Source organism: Dendrobates tinctorius, unplaced genomic scaffold, assembly GCF_039654945.1.
Source record: "Dendrobates tinctorius isolate UK_male_01 unplaced genomic scaffold, ASM3965494v1 ptg000104l, whole genome shotgun sequence".
In the NCBI taxonomy this organism is placed as follows: domain Eukaryota; kingdom Metazoa; phylum Chordata; class Amphibia; order Anura; family Dendrobatidae; genus Dendrobates; species Dendrobates tinctorius.
In genome coordinates, this window is record NW_027361772.1 from 6,512,254 (window position 1) to 6,534,541 (window position 22,288).

General features: G+C 46.3%; 1 protein-coding gene across 1 annotated transcript in view; it reads left to right on the plus strand.

Annotated features, from left to right (window-relative positions):
* LOC141100293 (peptidyl-prolyl cis-trans isomerase-like) overlaps positions 1–21,333 on the plus strand; it is a 56,375-nt gene extending 35,042 nt beyond the window's left edge. The window contains exons 3-5 of the mRNA XM_073588644.1: positions 665–753; positions 19,890–20,062; positions 20,188–21,333. Of these exons, the coding sequence (XP_073444745.1) occupies positions 665–753; positions 19,890–20,062; positions 20,188–20,338 (413 nt within the window). The 3' untranslated portion in view covers positions 20,339–21,333. The remainder of the gene's footprint in view (positions 1–664; positions 754–19,889; positions 20,063–20,187) is intronic.
* Positions 21,334–22,288: the final 955 nt, after the last annotated feature.

A 22,288-nucleotide genomic window follows, 5' to 3' on the forward strand; every position in this document is an offset into this window, starting at 1 on the left:
CAGTCCAAAGACCATGTTGATATTTTACGAATATTCTGGAGGACCAGAAGCCATTGGCCTTAGAGTGAAATAGAGATGATCAAAAAGATTTTCCTGACCCTGGTCCAGTGGCCACGTCAGTAGTCAATGGCCATTGGACGCATCTTCTGATTCATAGACCCGGCTCGATGTCACCATTGTGGCACTAGCCACGTATGACATCACTCTAGTCATACTAATCAGAAGTGGGACTAAGGATTCTGGCAGGTAGGAGGAGGCTTTCAGTGCTCTGGTGTGGCGGCCATGGACAACATATTCTGCCGCGTTGTTCAGTGCTCCTCATCAATCACATTCACTGTCCTCAAAAAATATCGTAGTTCTATTAGCTGTCACGAGCCATTTTCTTAGACGGCTAGATATCCTACCTATATATTTAGAGGATATGTGATAAATTAAGATACTCAGAGGAAATGCACAAAAAATGGGCCGAACATACAGACATCATGGTCTTAGACATATATAAGACTGGACTCTGCAAGGAAATTGTGCCAACCAATGAGCGACTATGCTGCTCGAAATATATAGACAGATATTAATATGTTGGCTTGTTTTTCCCTGGAGACCTAATTTATTCTAAGCCTTTGAATGGGCCATTCATTGCATTCATTTTGTTTCCTGTTTCTAGAAAATTTCCTTAAACTCTGCACAGGCGAAGTCGGCTTTGGATACAAGGGCTGCACTTTCCACCGCATCATCCCAAACTTCATGTGCCAGGTAATTAACTGTGGCTTAAAAGTGGTTGTCACACCATTACATATCACATTCATCGCGCAGATAATATGTATGAGCAACATTTTCCATTTACAGGCTCTTAACCCCTTCAATACCAAGGTTGGTTTGCACGTTAACTACCGGGCCAATTTTTACAATTCTGACCACTGTCCCTTTATGAGGTCATAACTCTGAAACGCTTCCGTGGATCCCGGTGATTCTGACACTGTTTTCTCGTGACATATTGTACTTCATGTTCGTGGTAAAATTTCATTCATATAACTTGCGTTTATATATGAGAAAAACGGAAATTTGGCGAAAATTTTGAAAATTCCGCAATTTTCCATCTTTGAATTTTTATGCCCTTAAATCACAGAGATATGGCACACAAAAAAGTTAATAAGTAACATTTGCCACATGTTTACTTTACATCAGCACAATTTTGGAACCAAAATTTTTATTTGTTAGTAAGATATAAGGGTTAAAAGTTGACCAGCGATCTCTCATTTTTGCAACACCATTTTATTTTTATGGACCACATCACATTTGAAGCCACTTTGAGGGGTCTATATGATAGAAAATACCCAAAAGTGACACCATTCTAAAAACTGCACCCCTTAAGGTGCTTAAAATCACATTCAAGGAGTTTATTAACCCTTCAGGTGCGTCACAGGAATTTTTTGAATATTTAAAAAAAATTAACATTTAACTTTTTTTCACAAAAAAAATTACTTCAGGTTCAATTTTTTTTATTTTACCAAGTGTAACAGGAGAAATTGGACTGCAAAAATTATTGTGCAATTTGTCCTGAGCACGCTGATACCTGATATGTGGGGGGGAACCACTGTTTCGGCGCATGGCAGAGCTCAGAAGGGAAGGAGCGCCGTTTGACTTTTTCAATGCAAAATTGGCTGGAATTCTGATTGGACGCCATGTCGCGTTTGGAGAGCCCCTGATGTACCTAAACAGTGGAAACCCCCCACAAGTGACCCCATTTTTGAAATTAGACCCCCTAAGGAACTTATCTAGATATGTGGTGAGAACTTTGAACCCACAAGGGCTTCACAGAAGTTTATAATGTACAGCTGTACAATTAAAAAATCATATTTTTTCCACAAAATGATCTTTTCACCCCCAATTTTTATTTTCCCAAGGGTAACAGGACCCTAAAAGTTATTGTGCAATTTGTCCTGAGTACGCTGATACCCCATATGTGGGTATAAATGACTATTTGGGCACATGGCAGAGCTCGGAAGGCAAGCAGCGCCATTTGACTTTTTTGGCTGGAATTGAGATCGGACACCATGTCGCGTTTGGAAAGCCCCTGATGTAGCAAAACAGTGGAAACCCCCCACAAATGACCCCATTTTGGAAACTAGACCCCCCAAGGAACTTATCTAGATGTGTGGTGAGAACTTTGAACCCCCAAGTGCTTCACAGAAGTTTATAACGCCCAGGCGTGAAAATAACAAAAAAATTTTTTTCCACAAAAATGATATTTTTGCCCCAAAAGTTTTATTTTCCTAAGGGTAACAGGAGAAATAGGACCCCAAAAGTTGTTTTGCAAATTGTCCTGAGTAGGCTGATACCCCATATGAGGGGGTAAAACACTGTTTGGGTGCATGGCAGAGCTTGGAAGGGTAGGAGCACCATTTGACTTTTTCAACGCAGAATTGGCTGGAATTGAGATCAGATGCCATGTTGCGTTTGGAGAGCACCTGATGTGCGCAAATAGTGGAAACCCCCAATTCTAACCCTAACCCTAACCCTAGCCCTAACCCTAACCCTAGCCCTAACCCTAACCCTAGCCCTAACCCAATGTGACGTCCGCCTGCGGGTCTGGGCTGCAGCCAGGCAACACCCCGAGAAACACTGATACCCTTTACCCCTATACAGGGATCTGGATTTATAGCAGAGCCCAGGAGGCGCTGTCTGAGTAGGAGCAGTGACCAGAGCAGGACGGTCGTCAGAAAGGTGTTCCAATACAGGACACAAACGTGGAGATATGCGGGTCTAAACCAGTCGGGCAGCAATGGTACAAAAACGGTAGACAGAAGCAGAGTCAGATTCAGGCCGAGAGTCATAAACCAGGAGAGTAGCAGAGGTACAGAATCGTTAGGCAGAAGCAGAGTCAGATTCAAGCCGAAAGTCATAAACCAGGAGAGTAGCAGAGGTACAGAATCGTTAGGCAGAAGCAGAGTCAGATTCAGGCCGAAAGTCATAAACCAGGAGAGTCGCAGAGGTACAGAATCGTTAGGCAGAAGGAGAGTCAGAAGTCCAGGCCAAAGTCAGTCAGTCAGAAAGTAATTCACACAGCAACACACAGGGGAACCAAGAATATATCCGGCGGCTTGCAAGACCAGTCCCAAGGTATTTCAGGGATCAGGTCACCCCTCATAGGTTCCTGGACTGATGATGTCATCAGTACCGCCCCCAGGACCAGGCCAGATGGAGATGCAGTAACCTCTTGATGACTGACAGAGGGGTGGAGCCTGCGTCCACCAGATGCCTGCGCAGGTGCCCTTACTCTGTCAGCACCATAACTCCCGGGCGAGCCATGGCGCCTCCTAGTGACCGCGACAGGAGCAGCAGACCCAGAATTTAACGGCGACGTGACAGACCGGCGCCTCCTAGAGGCTAAAGCCGGGACAGTAGGCTCTGAGCCTGACGTGACAGAACCACGGCCCCTTCCAGTGGCCGAGGCAGGAACAGCCGTCCCTGAGTCTGACAATAAAGTGGCGGTCCGGCGCCTCCTAGTGGCCGCGACCGGAACAGCAGGCCCTAAGTCAGGCGGAAACGTGACACCCTAGCCCTAACCCTAACCCTAGCCCTAACCCTAATGGGAAAATGGAAATAAATACATTTTTTTTATTTTATTATTTTTCCCTAACTAAGGGGGTGATAACGGGGGGTTTGATTTACTATTTATGGCGGTTTTTATGTTTGACAGCTGTCGCACGCTAAAAGATGCTTTTTATTGTAAAAATAGTTTTTGCATCACCACATATTGAGAGCTATAATTTTTCCATATTTTGACCCACCGAGTCATGTGAGGTCTGTTTTTTTGCGGGACGAGTTGACGCTTTTATTGGTATCATAATCGGGCATGTGACATTTTTTGATCGCTTTTTATTTCGTTTTTTGGGATGCAGAATTTACAAAAACCAGCGTTTCATGAATTTCTTTTGGGTGGTGCGTTTACGCCGTTCCGGGTGCGGTAAAATTTATAAGGCGGTTTTATTCTTCGGGTCAGTATGGTTACAGCGATACCTCATTTAGGTCTTTTTTTATGTTTTGGCGCTTTTATGCAATGAAAACAATTTTATATAAAAAATAATTATTTTGCATCACTTTATTCTGCGAGCTATAACTTTTTTATTTTTTCCCTGATGATGCTGTATGGTGGCTCGTTTTTTGCGGGACAAGATGACGTTTTCAGTGGTACCATGGATATTTATATGCGTCTTTTTGATCGCGCGATATTGCACTTTTTGTTCGGCGGTATGATAATAAATCATTATTTTTTGCTTCGTTTTTTATTTTTATTTTTTAAGGGGTTCGCTCAAGGGGTTAACTATTGGGACAGTTTTATAGGGCGGGTCGTTACGGACGCGGCAATACCAAATATGTGTACTTTTATTGTTTTTGTTTTTTTTTATTTCCAAAAAATGAATTTATTGGGGAATATTTTTTTTTTTACTTTATTACAATGTCCCAGGGGGGACATCACTGTCCTGTGACAGATCGCTGATCTGTCACATCACAGATCACTGTGACAGATCAGCTATCTGTCACAGGCACTGCACAGGCTTCCTCATGCCTGCGCTTTGCAGGCACTGAGGAAGCCAGCTTCCTGCAGGCCCCCGTCGCCATATTGGATCCGGGGACCTGCAGGAAAGGAGTCCTCCGCAGCAGCGCTGCACATTGCGCTGCCGTGGGGGTCTCAGGGAAGCAAGGAGTGAGCCCCCTCCCTGCCGATGCTTCCCTTTAACCCCCGGTACACCGCGATCGTGTTTGATCGCGGTGTGCAAGGAGTTTACGTGTCGGGCTGACACATTGTGCCGGGTGTCAGCTATGATAATTAGCTGACACTCGGCCGCGATCAGCGGCGCTCACCACGTGGGCGCCGCTGATCGCGATGACGTAATATTCCGTCCATGGTAATTAGGTCCATGGTCACATGGACGGAATATTACGTCAATTGTAGGTAAGGGGTTAAAGAGAATCTGTGTGTAGGATGAACCCTCCTCATCCATCTATATGGGCATGCAGGTCATAGGAAGCTGAGTAAAATGATGCCTTGATATCTGTGATCCGATGTCTTATTTCAGAGAAATCCATGTTTTTCTTAATATGTAAATTAGCTGTTTAGATCTATGGGCCGGACATAGATCTCCCTGAGAATCCGCCTCCAGAGCTAATTATAAATGAAAGGGGAAGATTCCACAAACGATAAAAAAGGAACGTCAGCAAAAAATTATTAGCAAACTATTTTTATGCTAGAAATACTACCATTAAACAGTTATTGCCAAACTTTTAGGTCCTTTGGTATGAAAATGGTTCTTGGGATAACACATTTTATTTTTTCATATGTATTAATATATATTGCTGCGGAATATGTCGGCGCTATAGAAATAAAATTTATTATTATATTTTCCCATTACTCAAATTCATTTTTATATAGTTTCTGTTTTTAAGCAGTGACATATAGATAAGAGGGCAGTAGCCATAGCCAAATAAAAATGGGGGTTCTGTATCTTGTCCTAGATTGTGATCTACGCAGTCTGTTCAATTATTAGTCAATTTGTATTTCCGATGATTACCGTAATTTTCCAGTTGAACAACTACAGTGCCGTTGTCGCACAAAATAGTTAATAAATAACATTTCCTACATGTCTACTTTACATCAGCACAAATTTTGAAACAATTTTTTTTTTGTTTGGAAGTTATAAGGGTTAAAAGCTGACCATCGATTTCTCATTTTTACAACAAAATTTACAAAACAATTATTTTTAGGGGCCGCATCACATTTGAAGTCACTTAGAGAGGTTAATAAGACAGATAATACAAAAAATGTGACACCATTCTAAAAACTACACCCATCAAGGTGCTCAAAACCACATTCAAGAAGTTTATTACCCCTTCAGGTGCTTCAAAGGAATTAATGGAATGTGGAAGGAAAACATTTAACTTTTTTTTCACAAAAAGTTCCTTTAGACCTAAATTTTTTTTTACCTTACTTAACAGGAGAAAATGTACCACACAATTTCTTGTGCAATTTCTCCTGAGCATGCCGATATCCCATATGTGGGGGAAAACCACTGGGCACATGGCAGAGCTCGGAAGGGAAGGAGCGCCATTTGACTTTTGAATGTAAAATTTCCAGGCATAATTAGCAGACACCATGTTGCGTTTGGAGAGTCCCAGATGTGCTTAACAGTGGAAACCCCCCACAAGTGACACCATTTTGGAAACTAGACCCCTCAGGGAACTTATCTAGAAGTGATTTGAGCACCTCCGAACACCCAGGTGATTCACAAAGCTCTATAACTTTGAGCCATAAAAATAAAAAAATTTGAATTTTTCCCACAAAAATATTTTTTTAAGTCAAAATTTAGTATTTTTACAAGGGTAACAGGAGAGATTGGACCCCAAGATGTGTTGTGCAATTTCTTCTCAGTTCACCAATACCCCATATGTGTTGAAAACTACTATTGAGGCACAGTGCAAAGCTCAGAAGGGAAGGAGCGCCATATTGCAGTGCAGATTTTGCTTCACTGGTTTGAGAGTGCCATAGAATCATAGAATCTTAGAGTTGGAAAGGACCTCAAAGGTCATCATGTCCAACCCCCTGCTCAATGCAGGATTCACTAAACCATCTTAGACAGATGTCTGTCCAGCCCCTATTAGGTCATATGCTATGTCACATTGGCAGAGCCCCTGAAGTGCCAGAACAGCAGGACCCCCATTTTACAAACTACACCTCTTAATGAATTCATCTAGGGGTGCATTATCATATTGACACCACAGGTCTGTCACAGAATTCTATACCATTTGGGCAGTGAAGAAAAAATAATTTACATTTTTACCACCAACATTGTGTGTTATACTCAAATTTTACATTTTCATACTGTGTAAAATGGCACAAAGATTTGTCCCATAATTTCTGTTGAATGTAGAAATACTCTATATATGGCTGTACAGTACTGCTTAGCCACATGGTGAGACTCAGGAGGGACGAAGCATTATTTGCCTCCTGGAGCACAGATTTTCCTAGAAAACTCCATATACAGAGCCCCTAAGTGCTAGAAACGCAGAATTTCCCCTCACGTGATGCCATTTTGGAAATTATACCGCTTTGGAAATTTATCTTCAGATGTAGTGATGATTTTGACACCATGAGTGTTTTCCAGAAACAAGCAGTAGTGGATGTTGCTGAGTGAAAATTGCAAACTGGAATTGTAGTGACCAGTACATTGTAGTTACCAGTACATTATGCCCAGCTTATGATTCTGGAGACATGCACCTGTAAATTATGCGGGTTTTCCTCACTACAGAACTGACAAACATGTGGGTGCTAAATGTAGTTTAGGCACACTGGGGCTCAGTAGGGAGGGGGACATTTGGATTTGGGAGCTCAGAATTTGCTGAATTTCTTTTGAGGGGAGAGGAGCCATTTTGCTTTTCCGGAGCCTTTGTACTACCAGTAACATGGAAACTCCCTATATTTCCATCGACAGATGACAGACCTGAGTGAGGGCTTTCTTTTTTTGTGGATTGAGTTGAAGCTTTTATTGGGAACATTTTACATAACTTTTAGGATCACAATTATCTGGTGCTCTACATTGAGAACTTACTTTGAAGTTTGTGCCTAAATCTCCGAGTGATGTGATTCAGATAAAACCCCCAAGAGATCTATTCACTATAATGAGGCCTCAGAGTGACTCCGTCTGGCCTCTGTCCTTCTTTTCAGAAGTGCACAAAATTATGGTCGACCGCACTTTTTTGCTCACCTAAAAAGACAGACACAACCAGATCACAGGTCCTATGGCGTCCACAGTGCCTCCATTTACCTCACTATAGGGAATCTTCCATCAGAGGTTCCGTCTGAATTACGTATTTCAGAGATTTACAAGGAAACCAGGATGCAAGCACTCAGCGCAGAGCACAGGATAAATGTGCGCAGAGCCTTACTGTGATCTTTGGGAGGCAGAATGAACAAGTCAACAGCAGGTGAGAAATTGATTTTATTTATTTTTTACGACGTTCCTCATGCGGTATAAGTGATTAGATGTCTTTATTCTTCGGGTCAGTGTGCTTACAGCGATACCAAATTTATATCAGGTTTTTCTATTTGTTTATTGCGAAAACTAGTCTTTGCATCACCACATTTTGAGAGCTATAATTTTTCCATATTTCATCCAACAGAGTCATGTGACAGCTTCTGTTTTGCGGGAAGAGTTGACGTTTTTATTGGTACGATTTTTGGGCACGTGACATGTTTTGATCGCGTTCTACTGATTTTTGGGGGGTTGAATGAACAAAAACCAGCAATTTGGGTCAGTATGATTACAGCGATCGCCCATTTATATAATTTTTTTAATATATTTGGTGCTTTTACACAGTATAAACTATTTTATAGAAAAAATAATTATTTTTGCATCGCTTTATTTTAAGAACTATAACTTTTTTATTTTTCCACTGATGGAGCTTATGGGAGCTTGTCTTTTGCAGGAAAATATGATGTTTTCAGCAGTACCATTTTTATGTACATTCGCTTTTTTATCGTTTTATTGTCTTTTTTTATTTTTATTTTTTACGGTGTTCACTGAAGGGGTTATCTAGTGGGACAGTCTTATAGGTCAGGTCATTACAGATGTTGTGATACCAAATATGAGTACTTTTCTTTACATAAATAAATTTCTTTTATTGGACTAATATTTTCTCCTTTTTTGTTCTTTATTTGGGGATTTTTAAAAAATATGTTTACATTTTTTAATAACTTTTTAAAAACTTTTTTACATTGTCCCAGGATGGGAAATCACTGTATAGTAACAGATCGCACTGCAGGACATCAGAGGAGCGTCTGACAGGCAGGGGAGGAGGCGTGTCAGCTCCTGCTCTTAGCTGGCGCTCACAGGCCACCTTCCCTGCAGGACCCTGAAGGACCCCGCAGTCGGGGGACACCATGGAGACCATTGACACAACATAATCTCATTGTGTTGTGCCAATGGAAGCAGACAGAGTGCTCACTCCCTCTGCGATGCGCCTCGATGTCACTGTCACTATTGACAGCGGCATCAGAGGGGTTAAACATCTATGATCAGTGCTAACACCAATCGTGTGCATTGCTGCAGGGTGTCAAGTCTCACATAGAGCTGACACCCACACCTAATCGAGGCGGCGCTCAACATGAGCCCATGTGATCGCGGTGCCATACCTATACAGCGGTTTGTGGGAGCGCAGCTCCTGCGGTGCCGTATGTGTACGGCGCAAGTCAGGAATGGGTTAAAGGGGTTGTTCCAGCCTTAGGCTACAAGTCTACAGTCACTCTACTTCCGACCACATTCCGACTAGGCTTGTGAGGCGCAGCTCAATACAATTCCATTGAGCAAGACAGCACACGTTTAGTTGACAGTAATAGTAGTAAAATTCAACACTCAAAAGGATATGTTGCAAAAAAATGGTGACTTTATTTACAGTGAATCAATCCATAGATCAACAGCTAGTAGATATGACGTTTTGGTCCCAATGGACCTTCATCAGATGAATGCTGTGTTATTGAAATGGAAAATAAGTAGTGAATACTCATTGGGGATGACACTTACACGGACTGAAGGTGTTAAGAGGTACATCTGGTCTGGGGTACGGTGGTTGAAACTTCCAGAACCACTACCATTAGTAGATAAATGCATCACCAGAACCATCATCAGTACATGAATACATCACTAGAACCACTATCAGTACATTATTGGGTCACCAGAACCTCCATCAGTACATTAATGCATCACGAGAACCACAGTCAGTAAATACATACAACACCAAGACCATCATCAGTACATGCATATGTCAGCAGAACCACCATCAGTACATGACTATATAACCAAGTTTAGTACAGTAATAATTTGTAATGTCAAGCCAGGACTATATACATTTGTATCTCATGAAACTCCAACTCACAGTATGTCTTAAACAATAGTAAGGAGTAAGGAGATGCTGGGAGTTATCAGTCATTATCAGACTGTGGACCATATAGAAACCACAGTACTGAAGAGATGTAGTCAGTATCAATAAGTAGACATTTTCATCCAGGTACCTTAAAGGTGACACCTTCCCTTTTGTTACCTTCTTTTCATCTTCATCTTGTCCAGATGCCATGATGACTTTTCACATCCACAGCTCTTCTTTGCAGATTTCCCACTGCTCCGCTCTTTTGATGCAAATCACAACATGGTGCCCTTAAAAATAAAAGTGTTATTAAAATGTCCTCTGCATGAAAATATCTGTCCATACTGTGTCCATAATATGACCACCACACTGTCTGCACTTATGAGCTTCACCCGCCACACTGTCAGCCATTACCAGCTATAACAGCCACACTGTTTATCCTTATGAACCACGACCTACACCATGGCAAACGACCCATACCATGGTATACCATGGACAGCGGACTGGAAAGTATGTCCTTTGAGGAACAGTTAAAGCATCTGCGAATGTTTAGCTTGCAAAAAAGAAGGCTAAGAGGAGACTTAATAACTGTCTACAAATATCTGAAGGGCTGTCACAGTGCAGTGGGATCATCATAATACTCCTTTACACATGGAAACACGAGAAGCAATTTAATGAAACAAATGGAGAAGATACAGATTAGATATTAGAAAAAAAATTTTGACGGTGAGGGTGATCAATGAATGGAACAGGCTGCCACGTGAGGTGGTGAGTTCTCATTCAATGTAAGTCTTAAAATAGAGGCTGGACAAACATCTGTCTGACATGGTTTAGGGAATCCTGCTTTGACAAGGGGGTTGAACACGATGACCCTGGAGGTCCCTTTCAACTCTAACATTCTATGATTCTATGGCTGTCCCGTTTTCTCTTACAATCTCTATATTAGCACACTATCACCCACCATGCTATTTTCTCTTAATACTATGCCCCCATTTCACGTTTCCCCTTTCCATATCCATTCGGTGCCTTCTTCACACTCTTGTAATGTCCCCACAGCCCCTCTTGTAAAGTCCCCACAGCAATCCCATAATAACGTCTCCATAGCCAGCCCCTCATAAAATCCCCACATCCAGACCCTCAAAATGTCCCTAAATCCAGTTTCTCATAATGTCCTCACATTATGAAAGCTTAAGTTCTACCCAGCAACAGATAACAGGGACAGTTATGTGAGAGTTAACGGTAAAGATTGCCAGGGTTAGACTGGTGTGTCTGGGGCCCACAGGTGGAATTAACTCTAGGGGCCCACTGCTCTATGCAAATACCTGTTAGCTGTTATCCATGTTATAGTGAAGCACCGACTGGAAAACACAAGCGGATCCTGCATATCACCTGTGCACCTGCTATAACTGGGATGTACAATTACAGTAGTTTCCATTAAAGGTGTTCTTTGGTGAAAAAACGTTATCACCGATTCACAGGTTAGGTAGGTGATGATGTATTGATCGGCGGAATCCAACAACTGAAAACAGCACCGATAGGAAAAACAGGGAACTTTTATAAATCACAGCGCATTTTTATCCCCATTTTACAATGCGGTGGCAGCTCAGATGTCTGACCGCAGCTCCATTCATCCTCTTAAGGGCTTCCAGAAAAGCCAAGTGCACCGTGCAGCTACTGAGGGAATGAATGTATCAGTGCTCAATTTGCACATGCCACTTCATTCTAATGGAATACACTACGTCAGATGAAGAAAAAAGCCACATGGTGCCGCCCTGCACAGTAACAGGACCTACCTTTTGTTTCCCCCATGGAAGACAGTATCCTCAAAAGTAAATTATATTATAGCAGCAATAACCCCTAATAGGCCCCTACAGTAATTATGTCCCCACTTGCCACCATAAATAATGTACGTTCCTCATTCTGGCCCCATACAGTAATTGTCACCCATCCTGGCCCCCTTTATTTAATTATATCCCCATCCTTGGCCCCTATACTTGATAATGCCACCCATCCTAAGCCCCTATGTTGCTCTGTCCTGAGTCCCTATGTATCCCTCCCATCCTTGGCCTCTATGTATCTCCCCCATCCTGGGCCTCTATGAATGGCCCTGTCTTTGGCCTCTATGTATCCTCTCATCCTAGACTTCTATTTATCCTCCCCCATCCTGGGTCTCTATGTAAACCCCCATACTGGGCTTCTATGTATCCCCCCATCCTAGGCTACTACTTATCCTCCCCCATCCTGGGCTTCTATTAGCCCTCCACCATCCTGGGTCTCTATATATCCCCCCCATCCTGAGTCTCTATGTATCCCCCCATCCTAGGCTTCGATTTATCCTCCTCCACCCTGCGCTTCTATTTATCCTCCCCCATCCTGGATCCCTAAAGTATCCCCCCCATCCTGGGCCATTATGTATGCCCCCATACTAGGCCTCTATGTATCACCCCCCATCCTGGTCCTCTATATATCCCCCATCTTGTGCGTCTATGTATTCCCCTATCCTGAGTTTCTTTGTATCCACCCCTATCCTGGGCTTCTATGTACCCCCCCCATCCTGGGTGTCTATGTATCCCAACCCATCCTGGGTGTAAGGAGTAGCAAGAGTGGACCCCCTGGGTCGCAGTACCAGGATCCCTGGGGCGAGCTGGCCAGGTGGTGCCGACCCCTATACAGGGACCGTTAGGAGCAGGCCCGAAGGAGTCGAATACCGCAACAGCTGATACCAAGAGACAACAAGGCAGAGGGTCAGGAGCGACTGGAGTCAGGAACGAACAGAGTCAGGAGTGTCTGGAGTCAGGAGTGTCTGGAGTCAGGAGTGACTGGAGTCAAGAGTGACTGGAGTCAGGAGCGACTGGAGTCAGGAGCGACTGGAGTCAGGAGCGACCAGAGTCAGGAGTGACTGGAGTCAGGAGCGACCAGAGTCTGGAGTGACTGGAGTCAGGAGCGACCAGAGTCTGGAGTGACTGGAGTCACGAGCGACCAGAGTCTGGAGTGACTGGAGTCAGGAGCGACCAGAGTCAGAAGTGACTGGAGTCAGGAGCGAGCAGACGGGGCCAGAGTACCGTACGGAAGGCACATGATAATCAGGCGCCTCCATGAGGGAGGAGCCGCCTGATATACCTTGTGCTGGAGCATGATTGGTGATCGCTCCACAGGGATGGTGCAGAAGGGGTTACGTGAGAGGAAGAGTGCGCACCCGTGGCCTAAGGCGCATGCCTGGAACAGGAGCAGAGGAGGAGGAGGAACCCTCATGCTGGACTGCAGGACGGGAGACTGGGGGTGCCACGCGGCGGCTGGAGCGGTGAGCGGGGAGCCGGGAGCCGAGGGGGACCCAGGGAGCAGGAGCAGGGAGAGCGGGACCCGTCATGACAGGTGATGCCTGCCCCGACCTGACAGGCGGCGCTGGTACCGACCTGACAGGCGGCGCCAGCATGACAGTACCCCCCCTTTACGTCTCCTCATTCTGAGATTAGCCAAGTATCTGTCCATGATGCGTGGAGCATCAACATTCTCTCGCGGTTCCCAAGACCATTCCTCAGGACCGAACCGTCTCCAATCGATGAGAAAAAAGGTCTTTCCCCTAACCGTTTTCATGGCCAAAATATCTCTCACTTCAAAGACGTCATCAGCCCCTACTGGCTGAGGAATAACAGGAGGCGCAGGGCAGAAGTGATTGAGGATGACCGGTTTCAGGAGCGAGACATGGAAGGCGTTATGGACCCGGAGTGAAGCAGGCAGCCTCAATTTATAGGCCGTATTGTTGAAGCGTCCAAGAATCTCGAAGGGGCCGATGTCCCGGGGACCCAGCTAATAAGAAGGTATTTTCAAGCGGATGTGCTTGTTCGACAGCCAGACTTTGTCTCCTGGATGGTATGGTGGGAGATCCCTCCGCCTCTTGTCGGTATGTCTTTTCATCCGGACCGCGGCTTGTATGAGAGCCTCCTTGGTCTTCCTCCAGACTTGGGAAAACTCTTGGGAGAGGGCATCGGCAGCAGGTACGCCAGAGGATGAAGATACTGGAAGAGGTACACCTGGGTTCTGACTGGAGACCACAAAAAATGGAGACTTAGTGGTGGATTCATTGGAATGATTGTTATGGGCGAACTCTGCCCACGGAAGAAAATCGACCCAATTGTCTTGATGGGCGTTAGAGAAGTTCCGCAGGTAGGAGGTCAAGACTTGGTTGACCCGTTCGACTTGCCCGTTTGTCTGTGGGTGATAAGCGGAAGAGAAATCCAGAGATATGCCCAAGAGTTTACAGAGTGCTCTCCAGAAGCGGGAGGTAAACTGTACCCTGTGGTCAGACACGATCCGCTGAGGAAGCCCATGTAATCTGAAAATCTGATGAATGAAGATTTTAGCCAATTCAGGGGCCGTGGGCAAGCCAGGTAACAGAACAAAATGGGCCATTTTGGAAAACAGATCGACTACTACCAGAATAGTTGTGCATCCGGAAGAGCGGGGTAAGTTGGTAACAAAATCCATGGCGATGTGTTGCCAAGGAGCTTCAGGAACAGGCAGCGGCTGAAGGAGGCCGGAGGACAAGCTTCTAGGTACCTTGTTCCTGGTGCAAATTGAGCAGGAGGCCACGAAGTCTAACACATCTTGGCGAAGAGAAGGCCACCAGTAATAGCGGGAAACCAGCGCAAGGGTCTTCTTGATGCCAACATGTCCAGCGATCTTGGAGGAGTGACCCCAGCGTAGTACTTCTACCCTTTTGCCTTGCAGGACAAGGGTCTTGCCAGGCGGCACGGAATGAAGTTTCACAGGAGCTACTGTGATAAACCCGGCAGGATCGATATCATGCGACGGAGCCTCCTCCACTTCGAGTGACTGCAGGGATCGGGAAAGTGCATCTGCTTTGGTATTTTTGTCACCGGGTCGGAAGTGGAACTCAAAGTCGAAGCGGGAGAAAAACAATGACCACCTGGCTTGTCTGGAGTTGAGTCTTTGAGCCGACTGGAGGTAGGCCAGGTTTTTGTGGTCAGTGAATATGGTGAAGGGATGGACTGCCCCTTCCAGTAGATAACGCCACTCCTCCAGCGCCATCTTTATGGCCAGCAACTCTCGATCCCCAATCGTGTAGTTACATTCTGCGGGTGAAAATGACTTGGAGAAGAACCCACACGGAGCCAAGCGCCCAGTAGATGTCTTTTGGGAAAGAATCGCCCCAGCCCCTGTAGAAGATGCGTCTACCTCCAAGACGAAGGGCTTGCCGACCTTTGGCCAATGCAAAACCGGAGCCGTGGCAAAGGCCCGCTTCAGGGTGAGAAATGCGTCTTCAGCTTCCGAGGGTCAGATTTTCGGTCTTGCTCCCTTCCGGGTAAGGGCAACAATAGGCCTGGTTAAAGCGGAGAAGTGCGGGACGAATTGCCTACAGTAATCGTAATCGTTGAATGACTTTCACTCCGACAGGTCGCGGCCATTTGAGCACCGTGGACAATTTCTCTGGGTCCATTTGCAACCCCAAGTCCGTGATAATATACCCCAAGAAGGGTAGGGAGGTCTGTTCAAACAGGCACTTCTCTATCTTGGCATAAAGTTGATTCTCCCACAGGCGTTGCAAGATCAGGCGAACACTCCTCCTGTGAGAGAACAGGTCTGGTGAAAAGATGAGGATGTCATCTAAATACACCACAAGGCACGAGTACAGAAGATCCCGGAAGACATGGTTAACAAATTCTTGGAAGACCGCTGGGGCGTTACAAAGTCCAAAGGGCTGACCAAATATTCGTAATGGCCATCCCGCGTGTTGAAGGCGGTCTTCCACTCATCTCCGGCACTTATTCGGACCAAATTGTAGGCCCCCCATAGATCCAGTTTGGTAAAGATCCGGGCCCCACGCAGGCGGTCAAACAGTTTGGGGATAAGTGGTAGAGGATACCTATTCTTGACCGTGATGTTATTTAAGCCTTGGTAGTCAATGCAAGGTCGAAGGGATCCATCCTTCTTCCGAACAAAGAAAAACCTGGTCCCTGCTGGAGAAGACGACTTCCAGATGAAGCCCCTGGCCAAGTTTTCCCGGATGTACTCCGTCATGGCTGAGGTTTCTGCAGGCGACAACGGGTATATTCTCCCCCTGGGAGGAGTAGCTCCAGGAACTAGCTCGATTGGGCAATCGTAGGCCCGATGCGGAGGAAGGGTCTCAGCTTCCTTCTTGTTGAAGACAACCGCAAACGAATGGTAGGCCAAGGGAAGCCCAGGAAGGTCCGCGGGCACTTGGTGCAGACTGGTACTGGTAACAGGCAGCAGACAACGTTCTTGGCATGAGTGACCCCAACGAAGGACTTCCCCGGAGCGCCAAGCAAGGACTGGCTCATGCGACCTGAGCCAGGGCAGGCCAAGGAGCAGAGCGTGAGACAAATTAGGCAAAACATAAAAAGCAATTCTCTCCCGGTGTAGGGCTCCGATCTGCATCTCCAGCTCGAGAGTGACCGTGGTGATGGGGACAAGTAACGGCTTGCCATCCACCGAGGTGATCACACGCGGCTCTTCAAGGGTGACAACAGGAATCCGGAACTTGTCCACCTCTTCCATCCGAATGAAGTTGCCCGCCGCACCCGAGTCCACATACGCCTCCACAGATCTACGCTCCCGACCCAGGAAAATTAATGCTGAGATAGTAAGGGGTAGAGAGGGAACAGAGTCACCTAGAGAGGCCTCTCTTACCTGGCCAAGCGGAGGAGTTTCCCGGCCTCTCCGGACAGAAACGCAGAAAGTGGTTGGTTCCACCACAATAGAGGCATAAACCTTGCTCTAATCTTTCCCTGAGCCACAGCTCCGATAGCTTAACGCGATCCACTTGCATGGGCTCCGGGGCTGAAATACTGGCAGGCTTGGTCGAACGAGGGCTAGGGGCTGGGTTGAATCTAGACGGGCCTCTCTCCCTGACTGTCTCGCGGGAGCGTTCCTGGAACCGCAAGTCAATACGAGTAGCCAGAGATATAAGGTCCTCTAAAGAGGTGGGGGTGTCCCGACCAGCAAGCTCGTCTTGATTTTCCCCAAAAGCCCCCTCCAAAAGGCCCCTACCAATGCCTCATTATTCCACCCCAGCTCTGAGGCCAGTGTGCGGAAGTGAATAGCGTACTGTCCCACGGTAAGAGTTCCTTGTCAGAGATTGAAAAGGGACTCCGTGTTGGAGGCCAGACACCCAGGCTTGTCAAAGACCCGGTGGAAAGTATCCAGGAAGTCTTGTATGCTGGATACCACCGTTCCCACAGGGGGTTCACCCATGCCAAGGCCTCCCCCTTGGAGATGGGACACGATAAATGCCACCTTAGCCCTATCAGACGGGTATTGCTGGGGCAGCAGTTCGAAATGTAGGCGGCACTGATTGAGAAGCCCCCAGCACAATTTGGGATCCCCACTATACCTTGGAGGCTTCCCCAAACGTGGTGGTGGGTGAGGTGCAGGGTCGTGGGGCGGGGCAGAGGCCGCTGCAGACAACTGCAGGGACTGCAAACGGTCATCAACAGACGCCATATAAGAATATGGGACTGTGTATCGCGCTGCTGCGCGAGCTCCTGCTGGAGTCCCGCCAACAGAGGGGCGCTCCCTGGATCGGAGGTTTGAATGGCGGATAACCGAGTGTCCATGGACGTCATAAAAGCCATAATCCGGGTTTGGTTCTCCCGCAAAAAGAGTAATTCTTTTTGGGTGGCTGCCGAGGCACCAGCGGGGTCCATGGCCTGATTATACTGTAAGGAGTAGCAAGAGTGGACCCTCTGGATCGCGGTACCGGGATCCCTGGGGCGAGCTGGCCAGGTGGTGCCGACCCTTATACAGGGACCGTTAGGAGCAGGCCCGAAGGAGTCGAATACCGCGACAGCTGATACCAAGAGGGGCGGCTCAGGTGTGGATGAGACAACAAGGCAGAGGGTCAGGAGCGACCGGAGTCAGGAGCGACCAGAGTCAGAAGCGAACGGAGTCAGAAGCGAACGGAGTCAGAAGCGACTGGAGTCAGAAGCGACCAGATGGGGCCAGAGTACCGTACGGAAGGCACACGATAATCAGGCGCCTCCATGAGGGAGGAGCCGCCTGATATACCCTGTGCTGGAGCTTGATTGGTGATCGCTCCACAGGGATGGTGCAGAAGGGGTTAAGTGAGGGGAAGAGTGCGTGCCCGTGGCCTAAGGCGCATGCCTGGACCAGGAGCAGAGGAGGAGGAACCCTTGTGCTGGGCTGCAGGACGGGAGACCGGGGGTGCCGCGCGGCGGCTGGAGCGGTGAGCGGGGAGTCGAGGGGGGACCCTGGGAGCAGGAACGGGGAGAGCAGGATCCGGCATGACAGGTGACGCCGGCCCCGACCTGACAGGCAGCGCCGGCGTGACACTGGGCTTCTATGCACTCTCCCCCATCCTGGGACTCTATGTATTCCCTCATCCTGGGCCTCTATGTATCCCCCCCAATCTTGAGTCTCTATGTATCCAGTCATACTGGGCCTCTATGTATCCTCCCCATCCTGGGTCTCTATGTATCCCCCCATACTGGGCCTCTATGTATCCTCCCCATCCTGGGTCTCTATGTATCCAGTCATACTGGGCCTCTATGTATCCTCCCCATCCTGGGTCTCTATGTATCCCCCCATACTGGGCCTCTATGTATCCTCCCCATCCTGGGTCTCTATGTATCCCCCCATCTTGGGGCTCTATGCATCCCCCCAATCCTGGGCATTTATGTATCCTCCATCGTGGGTTCCTATGTATCCTCCCCCATCCCGAGCCTATATGTACTCCCCTCATCCTGGGCCTCTATATATTCCCCCCAATCTTTGACTTCTATGTATCCTCCCCATCCTGTGCCTCTATGTATCCCCCCATCCTGGGCCTCTATGTATCCTCCCCCATCCTGGACCTCTATGTATCCTCAGTTGAACCACCATAAAGAAAACCCAAGGCCTTTTTTTAAAATTTTTTGATACAATCGAGACAAATATAACTGACAGCACCTAGAACAAGGTAGGTTTTGAAAAAAACAATACAGATAATCTAAAAAAAAGAGGGAATATCAGATATAAGCCCTCTTAGTACCAATAAAGACAATATTTTTATTTGACAAAAAATATATAAAAGTAGTCCTATTGCAATAGAGGGCTACAAAGACGACATAAATTAATAATATATTACAAAAAACAAAACCAACCTATCACCCACTCAACCACAAAAACACAAAAAAACAGCTGAATAGCCAGTAGAGGTTATATGTCTTTGAGGAAACATGCACCTGCTCCTAAACTGAAGCAGTGTGAACTATAGTATAGCTCACTAAACTTGGTGAAAACATTGTCTCAGAAAATGCCCATAAAAAACTGACCCTCAGTAAGAGGCATTCTTCGCCAGCTAGTCATCCCGTAGACTGGCCCAGATAAAGTACTAGATGGCCAAGAATTCCACTACCTGGATGTAATATGCCTAGTCTAGAAGCTTTCCCTCAAGCAATAGAGAAAGTGGGCTCTTATAATGAAAAGCACATAAGCTTGATGTACAGACATGCTACTCAGCTAGTAAATAGCTGAACATGCTTAGTAATTTATAGTCCTTATCAAATACAGGAATCCTATATCACAGTTTTGGTCTTTGGTACAATAAATCCCAAGACCACAAAAAAAAAAAAAGCATGCCCAGAAAAGACCATAATAGGTTACTTATCTGAATCCAGTCCAAATAGCATCGTCCCTACGTGTTTCACCCTCTCCTAGTGTCAGGGCTCATCAGGGGACGATGCTATTGGGACTGGATTCAGATAAGTAACCTATTATGGTCTTTTCTGGACATGGTTTTTGCTTTTTTTTTCGTGGTCTTAGGATTGTACATCAAGCTTATAGGCATTACTTTATAAAAAAAAAGAAGCAAACAGCAAGTGATTAATCCGGGACAACTTGTCTTCCTTCTTTGCCTGTCTTTTCTTCTCCATAACCACCAGCATTACATATTGTCACACCCTCGTCTTTCTGCTCTGTTCCCCTCTCTCCAGGGTGGTGACTTCACAAATCACAATGGCACGGGTGGTAAGTCTATATACGGTGGTAAGTTTGCAGATGAGAACTTTATCTTAAAGCACAACGCTCCAGGTACCATCTCTATGGCCAATGCAGGACCCAACAGCAATGGCTCCCAGTTCTTCATCTCAACCATTAAGGCTGATTGGTAAGAAGAACAAACTTGAGCGACATATTCATTAGTTTTATAAAAATGCACCCAATGTCTAGTATCCCTTGTTCTTCATCTGCATTATCGCCCACAATAATCCATTGCTCTCTCCTTCCTCGCAGGCTGAATGGTAAACACGTGGTGTTTGGCACCGTGGTAGAAGGGATGGAGGTAATAAAGAAGATGGAAAGTTATGGCTCCAACAGCGGAAAGACAAGCAAGAAGATTGTTATTGATGATTGTGGGGTGCTAGAAGAGGCACCCACTGCTTAGTAGCCCTCCATTAAACCATACATTGCATACCACACTATACGACTGGCATACGTGACAAAAATGCATTCATCATGTTAAAGAGCTGAGCATAACGCTTCTCGGCATCACAGGCCCATCTCTTAGCCACGTCCTAATGTGGCTAGGACTCATCATCTCATTCTACCGACCACTGTAGCCTTACCATTATCAACGACGTTGCCTCCTACCGCTTACAGGGGTGGTCCAAATTTAGCAAGTTATCATCTGTCTAGAGGCGGACACATACAGAAGAGGGCCCCTGTGCAAGAACAGTATATGGGCCCTTAAAGCTCCAATAATGTGTTTGTGACAGAGGCTGGTCAGCATGGTGCATGCAAACAGTGAGCTTCAATGCCTTGTTCTCTGGATTGGTGGTGGTCCTAGTAGTGGCATCCCCACCGATCAAACATTTTTCACCTGCCCTACGGATCAGTGATAAAAGTATTTGCTAAGTTGTATCATGCACCGGAATCAAGTCATGCAATGACGTGCAACCCATGTGTTAGGTCAATATATTATCACCCTGTCCGGTTGAAAGGTGATAACTAGCTAAGTTGGACAGGATGCCTTAACATATTAGGATTTTGGATTAATTCAAAGTCATTTTTTCAAAATTGGCAACTAGGATATCCATTTAAAACCATAATAGCCATAAAGTAGTTTTAGCAGAAACATAATTTATTCATAGGATTGGTGATAAAAGTGTGATTACTGGGGGTCCACCTACTGGAAACCCCACCAATCATTAAGCCTGATGTCTGAATGAAGTAGTAGTCCGCAAGCAATTAAAGGGAATCTGTCACCGGAAGTTGGCGGGCTATTTAAATGACCTGTCTCCGGTCCGATGGGCGGTGTTTCTTCTTTTTTTTCTCCACCCCATCTGTGGCCCCCGTCCGCGATCTTTTCCGGAATTAGAGTTACTCTCCATAGTTTGCGCGTGCGCAAAGCAATTTTGCCTCACGCACGTGCAGTATGCTTTGCCCAACTGCGGGCAAAGCCGAAAATCATTACTGCGCATGCGCCGATGCACTGTGTCCAGGAAGTATTTTGCTGTGTACCGGGACATAGTGCACCGGCGCATGTGCAGTAATGATTTTCGACTTTGCCCACAGTTGGGCAAAGCATACTGCGCATGCGCGAGACAAGATTGGTGGAGAAAAAAAAAGAAGAAACACCACCCATCGGACCGGAGGCAGGTCATTTAAATAGCCCGCCAACGTCCGGTGACAGATTCCCTTTAATAGAGTGGTGGTCATACATATATTCCACCGCTCCATTCACACATTGGACTCGTGGACTTATGTCTTCAGGATTAATAGGGGTGCCGGTGATCAGACTCACAGCAGTCATATATTTCTCACCTATTCTGTGATAATAATTGATTTGTAAAGGAGATGTTCCCTTAGAGTAAATGAATGTCCTCGGCTGCAGGTTTCTATAAAGTAGTGTTCCTCAGCTCCGGTCCTCAAGGGCCACCAAACAGAGCATGTTTTCAGGAATTCCTTAGTATTGCCTAAGTGATAATTCCATATCCTGTGCAAATACTAAAGAAATCCTGAAAACAGGATCTGTTGTACTGGAGTTGGGGAACACTGCTATAAGGAAACACACTTCTATGTACCCATCTTACCAGGTCCGCCTGTGAGTCTCCTGGTGTCTGACATTGGCTTTGGCGCTGACGTCACGTCTACACTGGTGGAGCCGCTGAGCTCACCAAATTGGCTGCCGCCCTGTCGACGTGGCGTGAGCGCCACAGCCAGTGCCAGACACCAGGAGCAGTGGTGGAGGCTCACCGGAGGACCCAGGGAAAGATGAGTACAGTGCGGTTTGTGTCTTTATAATAACCCACAGCCAGGGATGTTCCTTTACTGAAAGGGAACATCCCCTTTAATAGACAACCACTTCACACATTCAGTATTCGGTAAGTATTTT